The sequence below is a fragment of the Ictidomys tridecemlineatus genome, chromosome 1 (assembly GCF_052094955.1).
Source record: "Ictidomys tridecemlineatus isolate mIctTri1 chromosome 1, mIctTri1.hap1, whole genome shotgun sequence".
Taxonomy (NCBI): Eukaryota; Metazoa; Chordata; class Mammalia; order Rodentia; family Sciuridae; genus Ictidomys; species Ictidomys tridecemlineatus.
In genome coordinates, this window is record NC_135477.1 from 1,127,252 (window position 1) to 1,148,206 (window position 20,955).

Here is a 20,955-nt window from a genome sequence, read left to right on the forward strand (position 1 = left end):
TCTCCAGCCAGCTTCTTCCCACAGGGGCCTGGCAGGAGGACCTGAGCTGGCTGTGCTGCCCACTGGCCAGGGCCAGCAGAGGAGCCCTCAGTGGCAGGGTGCGCCACCCACTCAGTGCAGCTTCACTGAGTGGCAGCTGCCTCGGCAGCCCAGAGCTGGCGGCCGCACTGCTTCCTGTCTGCAGGGACTGGAGGAGGCGCCTGAGGCCAGCTGAGTGTCAGTGCCCCAGGGGCCGTCCAGGCTGGCGTGGGGGCAGGGCCACGAGCGCAGCTTGCTCCCCAAGACAAGGCAGGAAGCTTCCTTTTATAAAGGTTCTGGGGGCAGTGGGTGGGGCTGGAGCCTACCCTGGCAGACACGACGGCTCGGGTGGGTCCCCAAAGGGCACTGGCAGGGGGCTGGGGTGTGCGTGGGCATGAGGAGAGGAGGGGGGTCTGCGCATGTGCAGGCAGAGGTGGAGACACCCGCTCCCCTGGCAGAGGGAGACCCCGTTCACATTTTGAAGAGTAGAAGCAGCGGGCACATTGACCCACACTGGGACCACCAAACAGGACAGGAAGAAGGCCCTCCCAGAGGACAGCTGTCCACCTCACCTGCAGGCCCTGGACTCTGGGCTCCTCTCTGAGGTCCGTAGAAAGCCAGGTGCTGCTGTCTCCTCCCCTGGGCCTGCTCCTGGCATGCAGATGCTTTGGACGGGGCAGCCTCGGCTCCCGTGGGGATGGCAGCCTTCAGGCCCCGCAGAGGGCTCTCTGGGCTGGGTGTCTGGGCGACAGTCCTCGGCTGTTTTTCTGTGTGCTTTCCTTGAGGCAGGGTCCTTTCTGGCTCCCCACACTCTCCATCCCGCTCTGGTGGGCCACTGTGCTCCTGGCCAGCAGTTCAGGGTTTCCCGCCTTCATGTCTTGGGGTGGGGTGAGGAGGCTCAGCAGTGGCCACAGCCCTCATCTGTCCCCACGGAGATGGCAATGAAACAGAACAAGGGCAGGTGTGGGTCTGTCCTCTGCAAGTGCTCAGGACCTCTACAAGGGTCACAGCATTGGCCTTGTGTGCACCTGAGGTGCCCGGGAGCCTAGGGTCGTCCCTGATGAGCCCTCCCTGAATGAGGTCACCAGGAAACCAGGGGCTTCACCCTCTCCTGGGGACAGGCCTGTGTTGTTTCTGAAGATCTTCCTCCAAGAACACTAGCAATTACCACAGGAACCAGAGGAGGGTGGCCCAGGGCTTGCTCCCGTGCAGGAGCGGGCTTACCCCTGCTTGGCAGGGAATGTCACACATCCTTGTGACCAGGATGGGGACTGCTCTCTGAGAGGAGGGACCCCAGGACCCAGCAGCCAAGGCCAGGCCTCTCCCAGAGAAGCCCCAGGCAGCAAAACTAGTTCTAATCCTGGCTCATCCCAAGCAGACAGTGGCCCCCACTTAGTGTCCCTTCCCCCTCGTCCTCCACAGGACAGCTGTGCAGAGGTCAACCCTCTTGGGTCTTCAGGAATGAGATGCAATGTCCTGTCTCGCTGCCAGCACCCACCACTCTCTGGTCCCGCTGAAGGACAGTGGTCCGACTCTGAGGGGGACTGCAAAACACAGATGCAGAGCACAGGAATCAGAGGGGCAGGGGCCATCTGGGAGGGTGGCCACCGCTCTCCAGGAAGGGCCTGCTTGGCATCCTTGGAGCCTGGGGCCCACAGACCAAGAAAACAGGGTGTGGTGTCCCTTGTGCCTGCTCATCTGGTGTGGGCGGGAGGGGGTGACCAGGCAGCCAGAGGCCCGTGGGCTGCTACCGTTCATGTGGCTATGGGAGAGCCCATGTGTCAGGGGACGCAGGACCCAGGCTGGTGCTGGGGAGCTACCAGAGGAAGATAAAGGAAAGTCATAAAGTAACCGTTCTACTGCAGAAGAGGCTGTCTATTGTCCAATGCTGGGTCTCCAACCCTGGGGCAGGCGTGCCCTGCACCCTTGGTGGACCTTACCCTGGGAGGGACTTGTGGCTCTGGAGGGCACAGTGGCATTCTAAGGGGCTGTGGAAGTCCTGGAGGGGCCCTCCAGCTTCTCAGACTGCTGGCAGGCAGGTGCCTGTGGGCAGAGCCACAGTGGTCTCTCCAAAGCAGAGCGGGACCCTTGTCCCAAATGCAGCCTGCGAGGTACTCACCACATCAGAGAGCCAAGGCCAGCTATGACCAGAGAATGAAAGCTAGGGAGAAAAATAAGAACAAAAATAAAAACTGAAAAGGAAAAGGGAGGATGGGGAAACAGAGGAGAGAGAGAGAAAAAAGAGTTTGTAGAGTTTCTGGCGAGAAATGACTGGTTTCAGGCAGTAAGACGGGGGCTGGCTGGGGAGGGCTGGCACCTTCAGGGCACACTGTGGGAACCAGGGTGCTGCCACCCCAGGATGCACTCAGGGACCAGCACCGTCCAGAGCCGGGCTGGGTGTGCAGCGGGGGCCCACACCCACCCTTCCCCTGCACGACAGGACAAGTGAGCCTCTGAGGGTCAGAGGTGTGGACAGCCAGGTCCCCAGCATGGCAGGACAAGGTTCTGACCTGAGGGTCAGAGGTGTGTGCAGCAGGGTCCCCACACCCAGTGCATCCCCAGCATGGCAGGGCAGGGTGAGCCTCTTGGGGGTCAGGGGTGTGGACAGCCAGGGCTCCTGCACGACAGGGTGGGGGAGCCTCTGGGGACTGGGGGTCTATGCAAAGAGAACAAGCAGGCGGCTGTGGTGGCTGCAGCCTCACAGACGGATTCTGGGTGCCTGGCAAACAAGATCTCCTGACAAGACTTGGGTCATGGTGCCACTCTGAGCCATCAAATGCAACGACACCCTGCAGAGATTCACGTTTTGAAGCCTCACCTTGCGGGCAAAGCCAGACCCTTCTAGAGAAAACCTGGCAATGAAGAGCTACTTCAGCTAAACTTAGACCCATGCCCTGGACTTAGAACTGCTCTGGTGCCGAGCACAAACAGACGCCCTGTGGGGAGAGCATGATGGAGCTGACACGGGTTTGGGGAGACCTAGGCCTCATTGAGGTTTGTGCCCCAAGAACTGTGTTCCTCTGGACCTTACCAGTGTCCCAGTCCCTGAAGGAAACTGTTTTACAGGCAGTGCCCTGAGCAGCCCTAGGGCCCGGTCCTCACAGTGGATCTGAGCACCCAGGTGAGGACAGCTGAAGCACTGGAGCCCACTGAGGGGCGGACAGGGCCCGGCTGGGTGCGGGGAAGGACTGTGGCCGGCTGCCAGAGGGCTGCTGTATGGAGGGACCTTTCTTTCCTGGAGGGTAGGGAGCATCCAAGGTGTATCTTAGGGAGGCCCTGTCCACATGACAGTCTCCTGTTCCCCCTGGAAGGGACAGATGGGGGTCCCACTGGCCACTTCACTCTTGGAGCTGGTCACTTTGGTGAAACCTGTCCGACAAGCAGTACCATTTGCTGAGAAAATATCTGACCCCAGAAACCACTGAACCAGCCCCCAAGTTGCATGCAGAGAAAGAAGGGTCCTGAGGGCAGCCGACCCCAAGAGCCAGGGTGGGCTTCCGCCTTGACAGGGGCCTTGACGGCGGCCTGCGTCTGCCAGTGTCAGGGGAGGGTCCAGGGTCTGAGCACCACCCGGCACTTCTGGAGGGGCCCTGGGCCATTCGACCACCACACACCGCTGCAGGGGGGAAGCTGAGGCCCAGGGAAGCATGCCCACTGCGGCTGCAGGCCAGCTCACTGGAGGGAGCGCCTGTTTCTCCACCCAGGCTCCTGGAAGCTCCCACTCGGGTGCCCCTTTCTGCTCCACTCCACCCTGGCGCAGGAGGGTGGCCAAGGCCGCTCACTGGCTCTGGTGGGAGGGACCTGCTACTCTGTATCCATGATCTAGGCGCTGCACAGAGGAGGGCTGCGTTCATGTTACCTTTTCCTCCAGCTCCTTGATCTGTCTCTTCTGAGCTTCTATTCTTTCTTCTAGCTCTTTAATTCTCTGCAATGGTAGGAGGAGGAAACCCTTCAATAATCAGAGTGTTTGAGAAACTGAGCAAATAGGAAAAGAAGAAGGAGAAGGAGGAAGGAGGAAGGAGGAAGAGGAAGGAGAAGGAGGAGGAGGAGCAGGAAGGCAGCCAGACACCCAAGGTGACGGTGAGGAGTCAGTCCACTGTCCTTCCCAAGGCTCTTCCAGCAGAGCAAAGGGAGGCTGCGGTCATAACTGCTGATCCCAAGGAGAGCCTGGGACCCTGGAAGGGACCCTGGGAGCAGCTGAGCACTGACCACAGCTTGTTTGATGGAGCGAGGGGGTTGCAGCGACCACCCTCACCCTGACCACCCTGGAGACCAAGGAGACCAACACAGAGCTGACCTAGGTCTGCAACCTGAACCTTTTGCACCCTCACAAGGCGTTCTTAGCGTGGAACGCATCCACAGGAGCCCCTTCCAGGCACTCCCATGGGAGCTGGGGAGCATGGTAACCATCAGGGCCACACAGGCCACCAGGGTTCTTGGCCTTCCCTTAGAGTGAGACTGGCTGGCCACTGTCCCAGACCACAGCTTTGCCATCAGGGGCAGCACCATGGACACCTGGGAGGCAGCGCTCTGAAAAAAGGGACCCACCAGGGTCTCAGAACGCAGTGGGGACCTCCTCTGGCGGGGAAGGCAGTCTGGCAGAAGGCTGGAGGAGGCCAGGGCCGTGGAAGGGTATGGGCGTTAGAGGGCTTGGCCAGGGGCGTGGCCACTAGATGGTGGCCTGTGTAAGGCGGGACCCAGGCCTCTGGCCTCCGTCTGCGCACCTGCTGGGCCAGGTGCAGCAGCTCCATGCGCTCCCGCAGGATCTGTGCGTCCCTCTCACGCAGCTCACTCAGGACCTGGCGCTTCCACTGCTCCACAGCCACCTGCAGTTTCTCGCGCTCCTCCTCCGACAGCAGCTCAGCCACCTTGGCCCCGGCCTCCTGCTGCAGGGCGTCGAACAGCATGGCCTCCAGCTCCAGGATGTGCTGGGCGGAGGGAGGTGCGTCAGTCCCCACCTTCTCCCAGACGTGACCCGCCCTCCCCGGGGCTGCACAGCCCACCTTTCAGGAAGAATAGGGAGGCCAGGTCACCGCCAGCCTGGGGAGGAGGGCTGAGCAGTCGGGGCCACAGTGTGCCCACAGGTCTCTGGGGAGGACCTGGAACCCATGGGCCACCTTCCTGTCCAGAAGAAGAACCCAGGGGAGGAGAAGCTAACGGGTGGAGTCTGAGCCAGGACCCAACCCCAGGTAGGGATGACACCCCAACAGTCAGAGTGTGAGCTGGGGGTCACCGGGCAGCATGGCCAGGAGCAGGTCCTGACACAGGGTGGGGACTCTCAGCAGGGCACACCCCCTCCTTTCTCAAATCTCCAGTGTGGGACTGAGGGACCTCCGTGGATCCCTGCAGGCACGCCTTCCCCTTCGCCATCAGCCAGCTCCGCTCCTGATCCCAGGTCTGGACTTGACCTGGAGAGCGCCCTCTGCAGGACAGTTCTGATGCGCTCTCCATTTATTTATTTATTTATTTTTAAATATTTTTAGTTGTAGATGGACACAATATCCTTATTTGTTTATTTTTATGTGGCGCCGAGGATCAAACCCAGTGCCTCATGTGTGCGAGGCAAGCGCTCTGCCACTGAGCTACAGCCCCAGCCACCTGATGAGCTCTTTAGGAAAACAAGTCTCAAATTTTCACCAGAATTCTCATTTTGATAGCCCTTTCTTCATTCAGAAACATGTGTTCCCTTCTCTGCAGGCAAATGATGGTGAAAATCCCTTTGGTTGAGCAAAAATTTTAGGAAATGAAAAAAAAAAACCCAACTCCTTCTGGGCCTATTACACGTGGCATGGTATTGTTGCTGATGGCCACAAAATAAATGTCCCTGCTGTCCTGCACTCAATCTCACACCGATCACCACCTCTCAGAGCAGAGGGGCTTAATATACTTAAGATGGGCTTCAGCTGTGTGTGCGCGTGTGCTTGTGCAGTGCTGGGGACAACCCGGGCTGGGCATGCCAGGAAAGTGCTCGGCACTCAGCCGCTCCTCGAGCTCCGGCCTTTTAGAACAAGAATGGATGAGGGACACCTTGGGATCAACCTCACAGAGGCTTGGCCCACGCCTGCTGGAGGAGACTGATGGCCACCCCCGGCTGACAAGGACTCTACCAGTGCACGAGCCACGGGCCTCTGACTTCAGCAAGACCAACGGCCCCGCAGCCTGCTCCAGGTGCAGAAGCAAGGTCTGTACCGTCAGCAACCCACACAGTCTTCCTCCTGCAGAGCCACAGAGGATGTGGGGGAACCCAGGGACCCACAGACCACTGCTCACTTAAGGTCACTCTGAGATCGTTCTTTGTGGCCCTCATGAATGACAGACCCAATATGACAGCAGAGTCTCATCGTACAGTGAAAAGAGCCATGCTCACACATTGAGTGTCAAAAACAAGGATGGCACCACAAAGTGGCTGACCCCATCCCTGTCACCACCGTCCCACCATCCCTCCCCCTCAGCAGGACCACCGTGCCCACCACCGTCATCACCATCACTCAGTCCTCCAGCCTAGTTTTCAACCTGGAAGCTCCCTGTGCTCCTGCCGGCCACAGGGGACTAAGTGGAACCAGACCCCACCCCTGCAGACAAGCAGGCGTCTGTAGTGGAAACTCCAGCAGAGGGCACTGGCTTCCCTGGCCCCTCAGGAGGACAGGGGGACAGTGGCTACACAGATGGCAGCAATGCTTAGGATTCAGGCTTCCCTCCAGGCCGAGTCCACCCCTTGTGAAAGGACGTTCTCCTGCCCAGTGTGCACTCGGGCCTTCTCCACCAGCCTGTGTTTATAAAGGTCCAGGTGAGGCGGTGATCAGGCTGCTCTGGAGGGCAGGGCCTGGCTGGGCAGGTGCCTATTTCTGTGAGTCAGTGTGTGTGGCCTCAGGGAGACCCTCAGCTCTGGGGACCCAGAGCTTTCTGGTCCTCGGTAGGGCATATCTCTTTTACATCCCCCTGCCCCCTGAGCAAGGGAGGTGCACACAGACTTGAGAGCCTTCTAAGGTCAGGAGGCCACCTCCTCCCTGACTGGGAGACCTCACCCAGCAGAGGGAGTACCCCAGACCCCAGGAAGCCCACCCTCAGCTCAAGAAGAGCCCCCCTGGGCCTGGTGGGGACAATAGAAACAGCTGCTATTCCCCAACCAGGACAGCAGTGGTGGACCAGGCCAGCATGACCGCTCTTCACATAGTGACCTTTATTCTCCCAATGACTCCAGGAGACAGGAACCAATATATTTAGTTGCCATGAGAAGCCAAGTCACGGGCTCAGGCCTCCCTGCCGGCAAGTGGCTAAGCCAGCTGAGCGCAGCATGTGTTGGGCAGCGAAGCTACGTTCAGGTGAAGGCTGAATCAGGGTCGGGTAGTTAGTCCCTGGTAGTTAGTCCACTCGATGGATCAACAGTGTGAGTGGATTACTGAGTGATGACCTGGCAGGTAGGGCAGGGCTGCAGGAAGCAGGTCACTGGGGATGTGCCTTCGGGGACTGTATCTTGTCCCTGCTCCTGCCTTGCTCTCTATTTCCTGGGTGCCGTGAACCGAGCGGCTTTCCTCCTCCGTGCCTTCTGCCATGCTCGGCTGCACCTCAGGCCCCGGGCAATGCTGTTCAGTGACCGTGGACTGAACCGCTAAAACCATGAGCCCAAAATAAGCTTCTCTTCCTCTAAGTTGTTCTTTCTGGGTGACAGAAAGCTGACTGACACACACACAGGCACACACTCTCTTTGCTTCCTGGACACAGTGGGGTGAGTAACTCTGCTGCACCACACCTCCCTGCCATCATGGTCCTGCTCCCCACCAGCCCACAGTGCTGGGTCAAGGAACTGTGGACTGCAATGCTGACACCGTGAGCCAAAAGACACACCCGTCATGGTGACAAAAAGCCTATCGACACAGGAGCTGTTCCAGTGAGTTCTACCTTATCACCTCATTCCACACCCTGTTGGAGTGGTCATGGGCTGGCGGTAGAACCGCTGGCTAGCAGGGCAGTAAAGATCCTCAGGACTCACTCATTGGTGCTCTTGAGGGAGAAGGGCAGAGGTGGACCCCTTTCTGGCCCGGGATGAGTGTGTGAGCAAGTCCCCCAGCCTGGTCCCCCTTACCTTGTGGGCGTGGTCCAAGGCCTGCTTCCTGTAGTCCAGCTCCTCATCCAGGTAGCCCTTCTGTTTGCTGAACAGCTCCTGAAACACGGAGAACCAGGGCTGGGCCTCGGGCATCCAGTCCTGGGATGTGACACAGGGCCATGTGGCGGGGGAGATACCACCCACCTTCTCGCTCTCCAGATCCACCATCTTCCGCTGCAGTGCTGACTCTGTCTCTTCAATCCGCTGGAGCCACTGGGCACAAACAGAGTGAGCCCGTGACAGAGTCCCCTGGGGCCACTCTGAGAGATACCTAAGCCACCCCTCCCCCTGATCCATGGACACAACCTGGGAGAGGACGGAGGGAGGCCTGGTTCAGGGAAGGGAGTCAGGACTGGGCTGGCCCCAACACGGGCTCTGCACACCCTATCTAGTGTCCAGGAATACTGGCCCCTGGGAGAGGGTGGATGTGGGTCTGGGATGCAGCAGGAAGAGACGCCTCTGCAGAGCCCTGCCAGGAGAGGTGGAGAAGGGTGGGCGCCTTCCTGGAAGCCCCATTTGCTAGGCACCCCCTCCCCTGCTGCTGGAGGCCTGAGGAGGGTGCTGACAGCAGCCCCAAGTCTGGTGTGGCCAGAGGTGGGGCCAGGAGCAGGTGGGTGGACTGGACAGCTCCAGAGAAGGTCCTGGAGGTCCATCCCATAGACTCCACCCAGCTTCCAGTCTCTGGGAGGGGACCCAGGCAGAGCTGGCATCTGGTGTGTCTGGATGATCTACCCTCTGCAGAGGTGCATGGCAGGCACTAGGTGAGGGGTGCCTGTCTCCTGGGACAGACGGAACTCAAGGGACCCCGCCACAATCTAACCCCTTCCCAGGCAGAGGATTTTCCCTGGGCAGAAGCCCAGCTGTCCCCCAGTTTCTGCACCTTACCTTTTCGGCCAAGGTCAGGACCGTCCTGGCTTGTATGACAACCACTTGCTCCTCATTGGTCAGATTCTACATCCAAAAGCAGAACAAGGCAAAGTCAGAGGCAGCACCTTCCCGGATGGAGCTGAGTGACTGATGCACAGCAAGGCTGAGGGGTGGACACAGGGGAGCAGGGCCAGAGAGAGATGCTCTTACTGAGATACCTGCTCGGGCTTTGATACCTGTTGCCCTCTACTCTATACCCTCTGGTCCTGTTCGGTTCAACCTCTCACTGCCAGAACTAGGAAGATCTAGGAGGATGAGCTGGGCACCCTGGCTGGCAGGTGGGCTTCAACCACATCTCCATGGTGACGAAGGTCTAGGGGGATCAGCTGGGGACCCTGGCTAGCAGGCGGGCCTCAACCACATCTCCATGGTGAGGAAGGTCTAGGAGGATCAGCTGGGCACCCTGGCTAGCAGGTGGGCCTCAACCACATCTCCATGGTGAGGAAGGTCTAGGAGGATCAGCTAGGCACCTAGGTTAGCAGGCGGACCTCAACCACATCTCCATGGTGAGGAAGGTCTAGGGGGATGAGCTGGGCACCTGGCTGGCAGGTGGGCTTCAACCACATCTCCATGGTGAGGAAGGTCTAGGAGGATCAGCTGGGCACCTAGGTTAGCAGGTGGGCCTTGACCACATCTCCATGGTGAGGAAGGTCTAGGAGGATCAGCTGGGCACCTAGGTTAGCAGGTGGGCCTCAACCACATCTCCATGGTGAGGAAGGTCTAGGGGGATCAGCTGGGCACCTAGGTTAGCAGGTGGGCCTTGACCACATCTCCATGGTGAGGAAGGTCTAGGGGGATGAGCTGGGCACCCTGGCTAGCAGGTGGGCTTCAACCACATCTCCATGGTGAGGAAGGTCTAGGAGGATCAGCTAGGCACCTAGGTTAGCAGGTGGACCTCAACCACATCTCCATGGTGAGGAAGGTCTAGGGGGATGAGCTGGGCACCCTGGCTAGCAGGTGGGCCTTGACCACATCTTCAGGGTGAGGAAGGTCTAGGGGGATCAGCTGGGCACCCTGGCTAGCAGGTGGGCCTCAACCACATCTCCATGGTGACGAAGGTCTAGGGGGATCAGCTGGGGACCCTGGCTAGCAGGCGGGCCTCAACCACATCTCCATGGTGAGGAAGGTCTAGGAGGATCAGCTGGGCACCCTGGCTAGCAGGTGGGCCTCAACCACATCTCCATGGTGAGGAAGGTCTAGGAGGATCAGCTAGGCACCTAGGTTAGCAGGCGGACCTCAACCACATCTCCATGGTGAGGAAGGTCTAGGGGGATGAGCTGGGCACCTGGCTAGCAGGTGGGCCTTGACCACATCTCCATGGTGAGGAAGGTCTAGGAGGATCAGCTAGGCACCTAGGTTAGCAGGCGGACCTCAACCACATCTCCATGGTGAGGAAGGTCTAGGGGGATGAGCTGGGCACCCTGGCTGGCAGGTGGGCTTCAACCACATCTCCATGGTGAGGAAGGTCTAGGAGGATCAGCTGGGCACCTAGGTTAGCAGGTGGGCCTTGACCACATCTCCATGGTGAGGAAGGTCTAGGAGGATGAGCTGGGCACCCTGGCTAGCAGGTGGGCCTTGACCACATCTCCATGGTGAGGAAGGTCTAGGGGGATCAGCTAGGCACCTAGGTTAGCAGGTGGACCTCAACCACATCTCCATGGTGAGGAAGGTCTAGGGGGATGAGCTGGGCACCCTGGCTAGCAGGTGGGCCTTGACCACATCTTCAGGGTGAGGAAGGTCTAGGGGGATCAGCTGGGCACCCTGGCTAGCAGGTGGGCCTTGACCACATCTCCATGGTGAGGAAGGTCTAGGGGATCAGCTGGGCACCTAGGTTAGCAGGTGGACCTCAACCACATCTCCATGGTGAGGAAGGTCTAGGAGGATCATCCGGGCACCTAGGTTAGCAGGTGGACCTTGACTACATCTCCATGGTGAGGAAGGTCTAGGAGGATCAGCTGGGGACCCTGGCTAGCAGGTGGGCCTTGACCACATCTCCATGGTGAGGAAGGTCTAGGGGGATCAGCTGGGCACCCTGGCTAGCAGGTGGGCCTTGACCACATCTTCATGGTGAGGAAGGTCTAGGGGGATCAGCTGGGCACCCTGGCTAGCAGGTGGGCCTTGACCACATCTTCATGGTGAGGAAGGTCTAGGGGATCAGCTGGGCACCTAGGTTAGCAGGTGGGCCTTGACCACATCTCCATGGTGAGGAAGGTCTAGGGGGATCAGCTGGGCACCTAGGTTAGCAGGTGGACCTCAACCACATCTCCATGGTGAGGAAGGTCTAGGAGGATCATCCGGGCACCTAGGTTAGCAGGTGGACCTTGACTACATCTCCATGGTGAGGAAGGTCTAGGAGGATCAGCTGGGGACCCTGGCTAGCAGGTGGGCCTCAACCACATCTCCATGGTGAGGAAGGTCTAGGGGATCAGCTGGGCACCTAGGCTAGCAGGCGGGCCTTGACCACATCTCCATGGTGAGGAAGGTCTAGGGGGATCATCCGGGCACCTAGGTTAGCAGGTGGACCTTGACTACATCTCCATGGTGAGGAAGGTCTAGGGGGATCAGCTGGGCACCCTGGCTAGCAGGTGGGCCTTGACCACATCTCCATGGTGAGGAAGGGCTAGGGGGATCAGCTGGGCACCTAGGTTAGCAGGTGGGCTTCAACCACATCTCCATGGTGACGAAGGTCTAGGAGGATCAGCTGGGCACCCTGGCTAGCAGGTGGGCTTCAACCACATCTCCATGGTGACGAAGGTCTAGGAGGATCAGCTGGGCACCCTGGCTAGCAGGTGGGCCTTGACCACATCTCCATGGTGAGGAAGGTCTAGGGGATCAGCTGGGCACCTAGGTTAGCAGGTGGGCCTTGACCACATCTCCATGGTAAGGAAGGTCTAGGAGGATCAGCTGAGCTGGGCAGAGGTGGATGTATGAATGGACTGATGGATAGTGGATGGTGGGTGTGTGGATGAATTAATGGATGGTGGATGGTGGGTGTGTGGATGGATTGATGGACGATGGATGGTGGATGAATGGATGGGAGTGAAGTAGTGCAATTACATTGCCCACTGGTAATATTATTTTGAGGAGTTTCACAGAAATTGTAACTCTGCCCTAAAAGAGATTTGGGGATTACCTATGGACTCTGTTTCTTCTCCCAAATCAGGGAAGTGGGAACCCCCAAGAGTCTTGGCATGTCTATGAGCAGGTGGGCCTTGACCACATCCATGGTGAGGAAGGTCTAGGGGGATCAGCTGGGCACCCTGGCTAGCAGGTGGGCCTTGACCACATCTCCATGGTGAGGAAGGTCTAGGGGATCAGCTGGGCACCTAGGTTAGCAGGTGGACCTCAACCACATCTCCATGGTGAGGAAGGTCTAGGAGGATCATCCGGGCACCTAGGTTAGCAGGTGGACCTTGACTACATCTCCATGGTGAGGAAGGTCTAGGAGGATCAGCTGGGGACCCTGGCTAGCAGGTGGGCCTTGACCACATCTCCATGGTGAGGAAGGTCTAGGGGGATCAGCTGGGCACCCTGGCTAGCAGGTGGGCCTTGACCACATCTTCATGGTGAGGAAGGTCTAGGGGGATCAGCTGGGCACCCTGGCTAGCAGGTGGGCCTTGACCACATCTTCATGGTGAGGAAGGTCTAGGGGATCAGCTGGGCACCTAGGTTAGCAGGTGGGCCTTGACCACATCTCCATGGTGAGGAAGGTCTAGGGGGATCAGCTGGGCACCTAGGTTAGCAGGTGGACCTCAACCACATCTCCATGGTGAGGAAGGTCTAGGAGGATCATCCGGGCACCTAGGTTAGCAGGTGGACCTTGACTACATCTCCATGGTGAGGAAGGTCTAGGAGGATCAGCTGGGGACCCTGGCTAGCAGGTGGGCCTCAACCACATCTCCATGGTGAGGAAGGTCTAGGGGATCAGCTGGGCACCTAGGCTAGCAGGCGGGCCTTGACCACATCTCCATGGTGAGGAAGGTCTAGGGGGATCATCCGGGCACCTAGGTTAGCAGGTGGACCTTGACTACATCTCCATGGTGAGGAAGGTCTAGGGGGATCAGCTGGGCACCCTGGCTAGCAGGTGGGCCTTGACCACATCTCCATGGTGAGGAAGGGCTAGGGGGATCAGCTGGGCACCTAGGTTAGCAGGTGGGCTTCAACCACATCTCCATGGTGACGAAGGTCTAGGAGGATCAGCTGGGCACCCTGGCTAGCAGGTGGGCTTCAACCACATCTCCATGGTGACGAAGGTCTAGGAGGATCAGCTGGGCACCCTGGCTAGCAGGTGGGCCTTGACCACATCTCCATGGTGAGGAAGGTCTAGGGGATCAGCTGGGCACCTAGGTTAGCAGGTGGGCCTTGACCACATCTCCATGGTAAGGAAGGTCTAGGAGGATCAGCTGAGCTGGGCAGAGGTGGATGTATGAATGGACTGATGGATAGTGGATGGTGGGTGTGTGGATGAATTAATGGATGGTGGATGGTGGGTGTGTGGATGGATTGATGGACGATGGATGGTGGATGAATGGATGGGAGTGAAGTAGTGCAATTACATTGCCCACTGGTAATATTATTTTGAGGAGTTTCACAGAAATTGTAACTCTGCCCTAAAAGAGATTTGGGGATTACCTATGGACTCTGTTTCTTCTCCCAAATCAGGGAAGTGGGAACCCCCAAGAGTCTTGGCATGTCTATGAGCAGGTGGGCCTTGACCACATCCATGGTGAGGAAGGTCTAGGGGGATCAGCTGGGCACCTAGGTTAGCAGGCGGGCCTTGACCACATCTATGGTGAGGAAGGTCTAGGAGGATCAGGTGGGCACCTAGGCTAGTGGGTGGGCCTTGACCACATCTCCATAGTGAGGAAAGTTTAGGAGGTCAAGCTGGGCACCTTGGCTAGTGGGTGGGCCTTTAGTATACCCTTTCTTTGTTTAAAGTCAGTGCTCCGCCTGTGCCCCCTCCTCTAGAGAAGATCAAATATTCCTGGTTGTGAAATGCTTTCAATACTTGGTTTTTTTTTTCTTTTTTTCCTGCATTTTTTATGAATGCTTAAATCCAGAGGGGACAGCTGGGTGGTCTTTCTCAGTAGGGTCAATCTTTCCTTAGGGCCCAAGGACTTTCCCCTGAGGATATGGGCACTCTCAGGTCCAGCTGCCGCCTGCGTCGGGTCTGGCTGCCAGCTCCAGGGGCCACAGGAGGAAACTGTGACTCAGGATCCACAGTGAGGACCTGAGTCATAAGGAGAATGAGCAGTTTGACTGAAAAGACAGCACAGGGGCTGGGGCTGGGGCTCAGTGGTGGAGTGCTCGCCTAGCGGGTGCGAGGCGCGGGGTTGATCCTCAGCACCACATAAAAATAAATAAAAATGGAGGTATCGTGTCTAACAACAACTAAAAAATCTAACAATGGCTGCACAGTAAGGCCTGAAGGAGACCCTTGGCTCATGGGAGGAACTGCCTGGGTTCTCCACGGGATGTTCTGAGTGTGAAGCTGGCCACTGTCCTCTGGTCCCCAGTCTCCTCGGTGCTCTCTGAGAGTGACCTCCAGGCTGTGTGATGGCTCCAGGACAGTCACGGTAAGTGGTGAGCCTGGGTGGACAGCTGTGGACTGGAGGGAGCCCTGAAACAGAACTAGGCAGAGCTGTCCCTGATGCTGCCAGTCCATCCTCTCTGTGACCCAGGCGCCTTCTGGAGCCTCAGTTTCTCTAGCTGTGAATCAGAGGGTGCCCAATACGACTCCCAAGGGCCCATGATGGGGACCCCAGAGTGTCTCACACCCCAGCCCCCCCGACTCTGGGGTAGAGCTTCACCACCTGCAGCTGTAATGGAGCCACCAGGTCCTCAGGAGGGGCAGGCACAGCCAGGTCAGCCCTCGGCCTTTCTCACTGCTCTGCAGGTGATAGGCCCGTAAGGAGAGAAGGGATCCCTATCCATACAAGGCCCTGAGGGGTGGGGAAATGTATGGAGGATAGAAGGACGGTGAAAGGGATGGATGGATGGATGGATAGATGAATAAATGGAGGAAAGACGGGGGACAGATAGAAGATGTATTAATAATATGGAGGTGTTGATATGTGAACTGATGTATAGATAGATGGATAATGGGTGGAGGCTGGTAAATGGATACATGGATGAATGAATGGTGGATGGATGAATGAAGAGTGGACGAATAAATTAATGAACAGAGGGTGGATGGGTGGAGGGTGGATGGTGATGGATGGATGAATCGGTAAAGGATGGATGAATGGAGGATAGCTGGGTAGATGATGGATAAATAGATGAATGAATAGATGAATGGGGATGTGGGTGGATAGATATAGAAGGACAGATGGATGAGGATGAATAGGTGAATAGGGAATGGATGAATCCTGGATGGATGGACAGAGGGAGGATGAACATATGGATAGGTGGACGGAGGATGGTGGATGGATAGATGGAGGGTAGAAGGAGAATGGATGGATAAATGGATGATGGGTGGATGAGTGGTGAAGGATGAATGGATGGTGAATGAATGGAGGGTGGATGGATGATGGAGGATACCTATATGTATGTATGTGGATGGATTCCTGGACAGACGGAGGGTAGATGGATGGAGAGACAAAGGATGTATATATGGATGTATATATGTGGATGGAGGATGGACCATGCAGGTTGGATGTATGATGGGTAGATGGAGAAAACAGATGGATTGATGGTGTACAGATGGAAGATGAATGAATGTATGAATGGTGGGTGTGTGGATGGATTGATGGGTGGTGGATGGTGCATGTGTGGATGGATTGATGGATGTATGGATGGTGGATGTGTGGATGGATTGATGGATGGTGGATGGTGGGTGTGTGGATAGATTGATAGGTGGTGGATGGTGGATGAATGGATGGACTGATGGATGGTGGATGGTGGATGTGTGGATGGATTGATGGATGGTGGATGGTGGGTGTGTGCATGGATTGATAAGTGGTGGATGGTGAATGAATGGTTGGACTGATGGATGGTGGATGTGTGGATGGATTGATGGATGGTGGATGGTGGGTGTGTGGATAGATTGATAGGTGGTGGATGGTGGATGAATGGATGGACTGATGGATGGTGGATGGTGGATGTGTGGATGGACTGATGGATGGTGGATGGTGGGTGTGTAAATGGATTGATGGATGGTGGATGGTGGGTGTGTGGATGGATTGATGGACGGTGGATGGTGGGTGTGTGGATGGATTGATAGGTGGTGGATGGTGGATGAATGGTTGGACTGATGGATGGTGGATGGTGGATGAATGGTTGGACTGATGGATGGTGGATGGTGGATGAATGGTTGGACTGATGGATGGTGGATGGTGGGTGTGTGGATGGATTGATGGATGGTGGATGGTGGGTGTGTGGATGGATTGATGGATGGTGGGTGGTGGGTGTGTGGATGGTTTGATGGATGGTGGGTGGTGGGTGTGTGGATGGATTGATGGATGGTGGATGGTGGGTGTGTGAATGGATTGATGGATGGTGAATGGTGGGTGTGTGGATGGATTGATGGATGGTAGATGGTGGGTGTGTGGATGGATTGATGGATGGTGGATGGTGGGTGTGTGAATGGATTGATGGATGGTGAATGGTGGGTGTGGAAGGATTGATAGGTGGTGAATGGTGGATGAATAGATGGACTGATGGATGGTGGATGTGTGGATGGATTGATGGATGGTGGATGGTGGGTGTGTGCATGGATTGATAGGTGGTGGATGGTGGATGAATGGTTGGACTGATGGATGGTGGATGGTGGATGTGTGGATGGATTGATGGATGGTGGATGATGGGTGTGTGCATGGATTGATAGGTGGTGGATGGTGGATGAATGGATGGACTGATGGATGGTGGATGGTGGGTGTGTGAATGGATTGATGGATGGTGGATGGTGGGTGTGTGGATGGATTGATGGATGGTGGGTGGTGGGTGTGTGGATGGATTGATAGGTGGTGGATGGTGGATGAATGGTTAGACTGATGAATGGTGGATGGTGGATGAATGGTTGGACTGATGGGTGGTGGATGGTGGGTATGTGGATGGATTGATGGATGGTGGATGGTGGGTGTGTGGATGGATTGATGGGTGGTGGATGGTGCGTGTGTGGATGGATTGATGGATGGTGGATGGTGGATGTGTGGATGGATTGATGGATGGTGGATGGTGGGTGTGTGCATGGATTGATAGGTGGTGGATGGTGGATGAATGGATGGACTGATGGATGGTGGATGGTGGGTGTGTGAATGGATTGATGGATGGTGGGTGGTGGATGAATGGATGGACTGATGGAAACTGGATGGTGGATGAATGGATGGGGGTGAAGTAGTGCAATTACATTGCCCACTGATAATTAATATTATTTTGAGGAGTTTGACAGAAATTGGAACTCTGCCCCAAATGAGATTTGGGGATTATCTATGGACTCTGTTTCTTTTCCCAAATCAGGGAAGTGGGAACCCGCAAGAGTCTTGGCATGTCTATGAGCAACATCCCCATCCCCACTGAAAATCTGAAGGAGATTTCAGAAATGGAAAACATGTGAGTTGAAGTCCCCTTAGCTGGAGGTCCGGGCATGCACACAGCAGAGGCCCCAGCGAGTGCGGGAAGAGTGACCAGGAGCAGATTCCTCCCAAATGCAGGGGGCCCATTCCAAGCAGGCTCTCTGCTTCAAGAAGGGCCTTTGGGCAGGGCAGTCTGTGGCAGGGCTGAATGGGGCTCACAGAGGCTGGACGAGGTGGTGGCATGAGGAGGCATGCACAAATCACAGAGGCTGAGCAGCATGAGGAGGCATGCACAAGTCAGGAGAGCAACATACACTTACGGCGTTATCCCCCAGGATGTCCAGCTTCTTCATCAGCTCTGCCACCAGGATGTCCTAGGAGGCAAGAGAGGGTAGGTGAGTGGCAGCTGGGTAGGCTAGCTGGTGTGGAGCGGGAGGGGCAGGGCTTTACCGTCACGCCTTCCGCCTCGCAGTACACCTGGAGAGGGCTCTTCCCATCCACGAAGGGCGTGTGGTGGAAGTTGATGGCGGGCGACTTCCTCTCCCTCTCCTAAGACAGAGAGCAGAAGGCTGGGCATGGTGGCCACTTTCTCCCTGTCTCTTTCCTCCAAGGAGTCTATGCTGGGGCTCAGGGACCAGTCCAGCCCACCCAGGGAATCTAGTGCTTCTGCCCACCCAGCCCCAGCAGAGGCCCGGGTGGTGGACACCTTGGTGGATGTGCCCAAAAGCCACCCTGGTGTGTTTGCGACCTCCAGATAGGTGGGTGAAACACTGGTTCCATCAAGCCCCTGGCCATGTGGCCCTGGTAAGGTCCACCCCAGAGCCACTTGCCCACCCATTGGTGAACCCAGGGGCTGTCGGGAGGCTCAGGGAGAGGCTGCAGGTGAACAGTCTCCACCACGCCCAATAGAGTGAGCCCTGGAGAACACGGGCTTGTGGTGCTGCCCCTTCACAGGCTGGACCACAGGCAGGAGGCCACAGGGACGAGCATCCACATGGAGTGGCCACACAGCCCTCCTGCCTCCAGTGAGGGGGTGGGAGGGCTCTGAGCGGGGGATTCACCTGGTCTCTGGGTAGGGTACTGCCCACTAGAGAGAGAGCCTGCTTGGACCACTTCCAGGTGAGCCACAGTGCCCAGACCCTGGCAGTGCAAGGTGAGCATGTGACATGGCCATCATGCCCATCCTGCCCTTCCCCATGGATCCTGGCTCCTCTTCCCTCTGCAGGGCATTGGAGCACATGGGGACGGCAGAATGCAGGAAGGTGCCTGGTCACTGAGGGGCATCCTCTGCCTCCACTCACAGGCTTCTTTGAGCAAGAGGTAAATAAACGTCTGCTGGGCCAATGGCTGGGGACTGGGCATTGTCCCTACTTCTAGTCACCCCTGCAGCAGCCTTGGCCACAGTGATGAGTGTGGGGCCCCAGGTGTGGCCCAGTCGCTGTCCTCAGGTTTGCTCTGCTCGGTCTCCTCCTGGCACTGACCTCAGCACTCACACCCAGGTTATTGTCACTACCTTGCTGGTGGCATGTGGCCCAGATGGGCCGTTTACTGCCACCTGCCCCTGCCTCTCCACCCTGGCCTTGGGTTCCTGTTCGAAGGCCCAGGACAGGAGCCTGCCTGGAGCCCTGCGGCCACGCGGCGCCAGCGGGCGGCCCACCTCGAGCTCCAGGATCCGGAACTCCAGCAGCTCGTTCTGGTCCTTGGCGTCCTGGACCTCGTGCTTCAGCCGGGCTTCCTCGGTCTCCATCTGTTTTATCTGAAAAACCGAAGAGGCGCCAGGTGAGAAGGGTCCAGTCTCTCCCACTGGAGGGCCAGGAGGTCAGCTGCCCGGCTGTGATACAGAAGGCAGAGGCGCCGGGGGCACGGCAGGCCTCTGGTCTGCGCACACCGGGAGCAGGCATGTGGCCGGGCAGAAGCCAAGGCTGCGCCTGGCTGTGTGCCCCTCTTCTGGTCCATTTTAATCATTTTAATGAAGCCCGAGTCCAGGTGGGGAGGGATGGCGGTGTTTTTGCAGCCAACATCATCAGCCAGGGCCAAGAGCGCCCACCCTGGGGCCACTCCAGGGGCCACCCTGGTGAAGCTGGAGGCACCAGCCCTGGCCTGGCTGTGGGCCCTCAAAGGGGCCGCTTCCGAGGACGGTGCAGGCTTCGCCACAGCTTTGTGGGGAGCAGAGCTCCCGGCCCCCTGAAGCTTCCCTCTGGGGTGGCGTGTGGCTCCCAGGGGCAGCCTTCACACAGCCTCTGGCCACCCCCATCCGCAACCCGTCAGGGAAGCAGGACGCTGCCTCGGGCTCCACCAGGCCAGGAGAACAGGCCACGCTCCTCCACCCAGGGGGCAGGGCTCAACGGGCCCCAGGCTCCCATGGCTCCCAAAGGGTGCCCTTCCAGGGACCTCCACGGGCAGTACAGGGTAGGGGTGGCAGGAGGTGAGAGAGTGCTCTCGCACACCCCCACTCCCACACACACGCACCAGGGTGTCCCGCGCGCGTGTCCAGGGGCCGCGCGTACCTTCTCCACAAGCTCTTGATTTCTCCGATACAGCGCTTGCTTCTCTTCAATCCATTTCATGTCCTTGAGAAGGGACGAAAAGGAAGACATGTGTACACCGCAGGAGGACACTGAGAAGCCACATTCCCGTCCCAATGGCAGGACAAGAATGTGGCCCCAGATGACAGTGTACTACTCTCAGGGAATGAAAACCTGTGGCCCTGGACAGAGGTAGCTCCGCTCAGGAGGGTCTGGAAGGCACCGCCTGCCACACATAGGCAGCACCCCAGGCCCGGGTCCCCAGGCCAGGCGCCCAGGGGCACACTGTGCCACACAGGACATCCAGGGAATCCCGACACAGGGTCAGTGAGGGTAGACTAGACAGGAGAGGCGGGGTCTCAGGCCGGCAGGAGGACAGTCCGCTCAGGGAGGAGTGTGTCCCCTCACACCAGGGACACCTGGGCAGATGGCAGCCTTTGCAGTCTGTCAAAGGACATGCATGGGTGCTTCCTGGGCCTGCTGTGAGAAATCCAGTGCTCCCAGCACACCCTCCCCACTGGGCGCCCTCACGCCTGCCCCCACCAGCAGCACGTCTAAGGTGACGTGTCGGGAGGAGCGCAGGCTGCGCGGACACTGGCTCCCCGGGGTTCTGAGCACCACCTGGGGAGGTGTGGTCACGCCTGGAGACCCCGTGTGCAGAGCGGGGGGCACCATTCTAGCTCCCAGGCCTCCTGGCCACACCCTCGGCATGACATGGAGCCTTAGAAATGGGCCCCATGGTGTCTGCACCAGGGCCACCCTTTGGTCTGCGAGGGATGCACATGGGCAATTTGAGTGCCCTGGCCACAGGCCTGGGTGCGGTGGCCTGGGGTGGGTGGCGGTCAGTCCGTGGGTGGCAAACAGAGGC

General features: G+C 57.8%; 1 protein-coding gene across 18 annotated transcripts in view; it reads right to left on the bottom strand.

Annotated features, from left to right (window-relative positions):
• Jakmip3 (Janus kinase and microtubule interacting protein 3) overlaps positions 1–20,955 on the bottom strand; it is a 58,057-nt gene that overhangs the window by 12,290 nt on the left and 24,812 nt on the right. For 6 of the 18 annotated variants that reach the window (XM_078023965.1, XM_078023949.1, XM_078023960.1 and 3 more), the window contains 11 exons: positions 20,070–20,132; positions 19,220–19,318; positions 18,013–18,111; positions 17,877–17,936; positions 9,008–9,073; positions 8,267–8,335; positions 8,102–8,179; positions 4,743–4,946; positions 3,878–3,943; positions 2,138–2,179; positions 591–1,562 (listed from right to left, as the gene is read on the bottom strand). In XM_078023965.1, the coding sequence (XP_077880091.1) occupies positions 1,239–1,562; positions 2,138–2,179; positions 3,878–3,943; positions 4,743–4,946; positions 8,102–8,179; positions 8,267–8,335; positions 9,008–9,073; positions 17,877–17,936; positions 18,013–18,111; positions 19,220–19,318; positions 20,070–20,132 (1,170 nt within the window). In that variant the 3' untranslated portion in view covers positions 591–1,238. Of the gene's footprint in view, positions 1–590; positions 1,563–2,137; positions 2,211–3,877; positions 3,944–4,742; positions 4,947–8,101; positions 8,180–8,266; positions 8,336–9,007; positions 9,074–17,876; positions 17,937–18,012; positions 18,112–19,219; positions 19,319–20,069; positions 20,133–20,955 lie in introns of those variants that run through there. The other 12 variants (XM_078023995.1, XM_078024012.1, XM_078024002.1 and 9 more) reach the window with 4 other exon arrangements.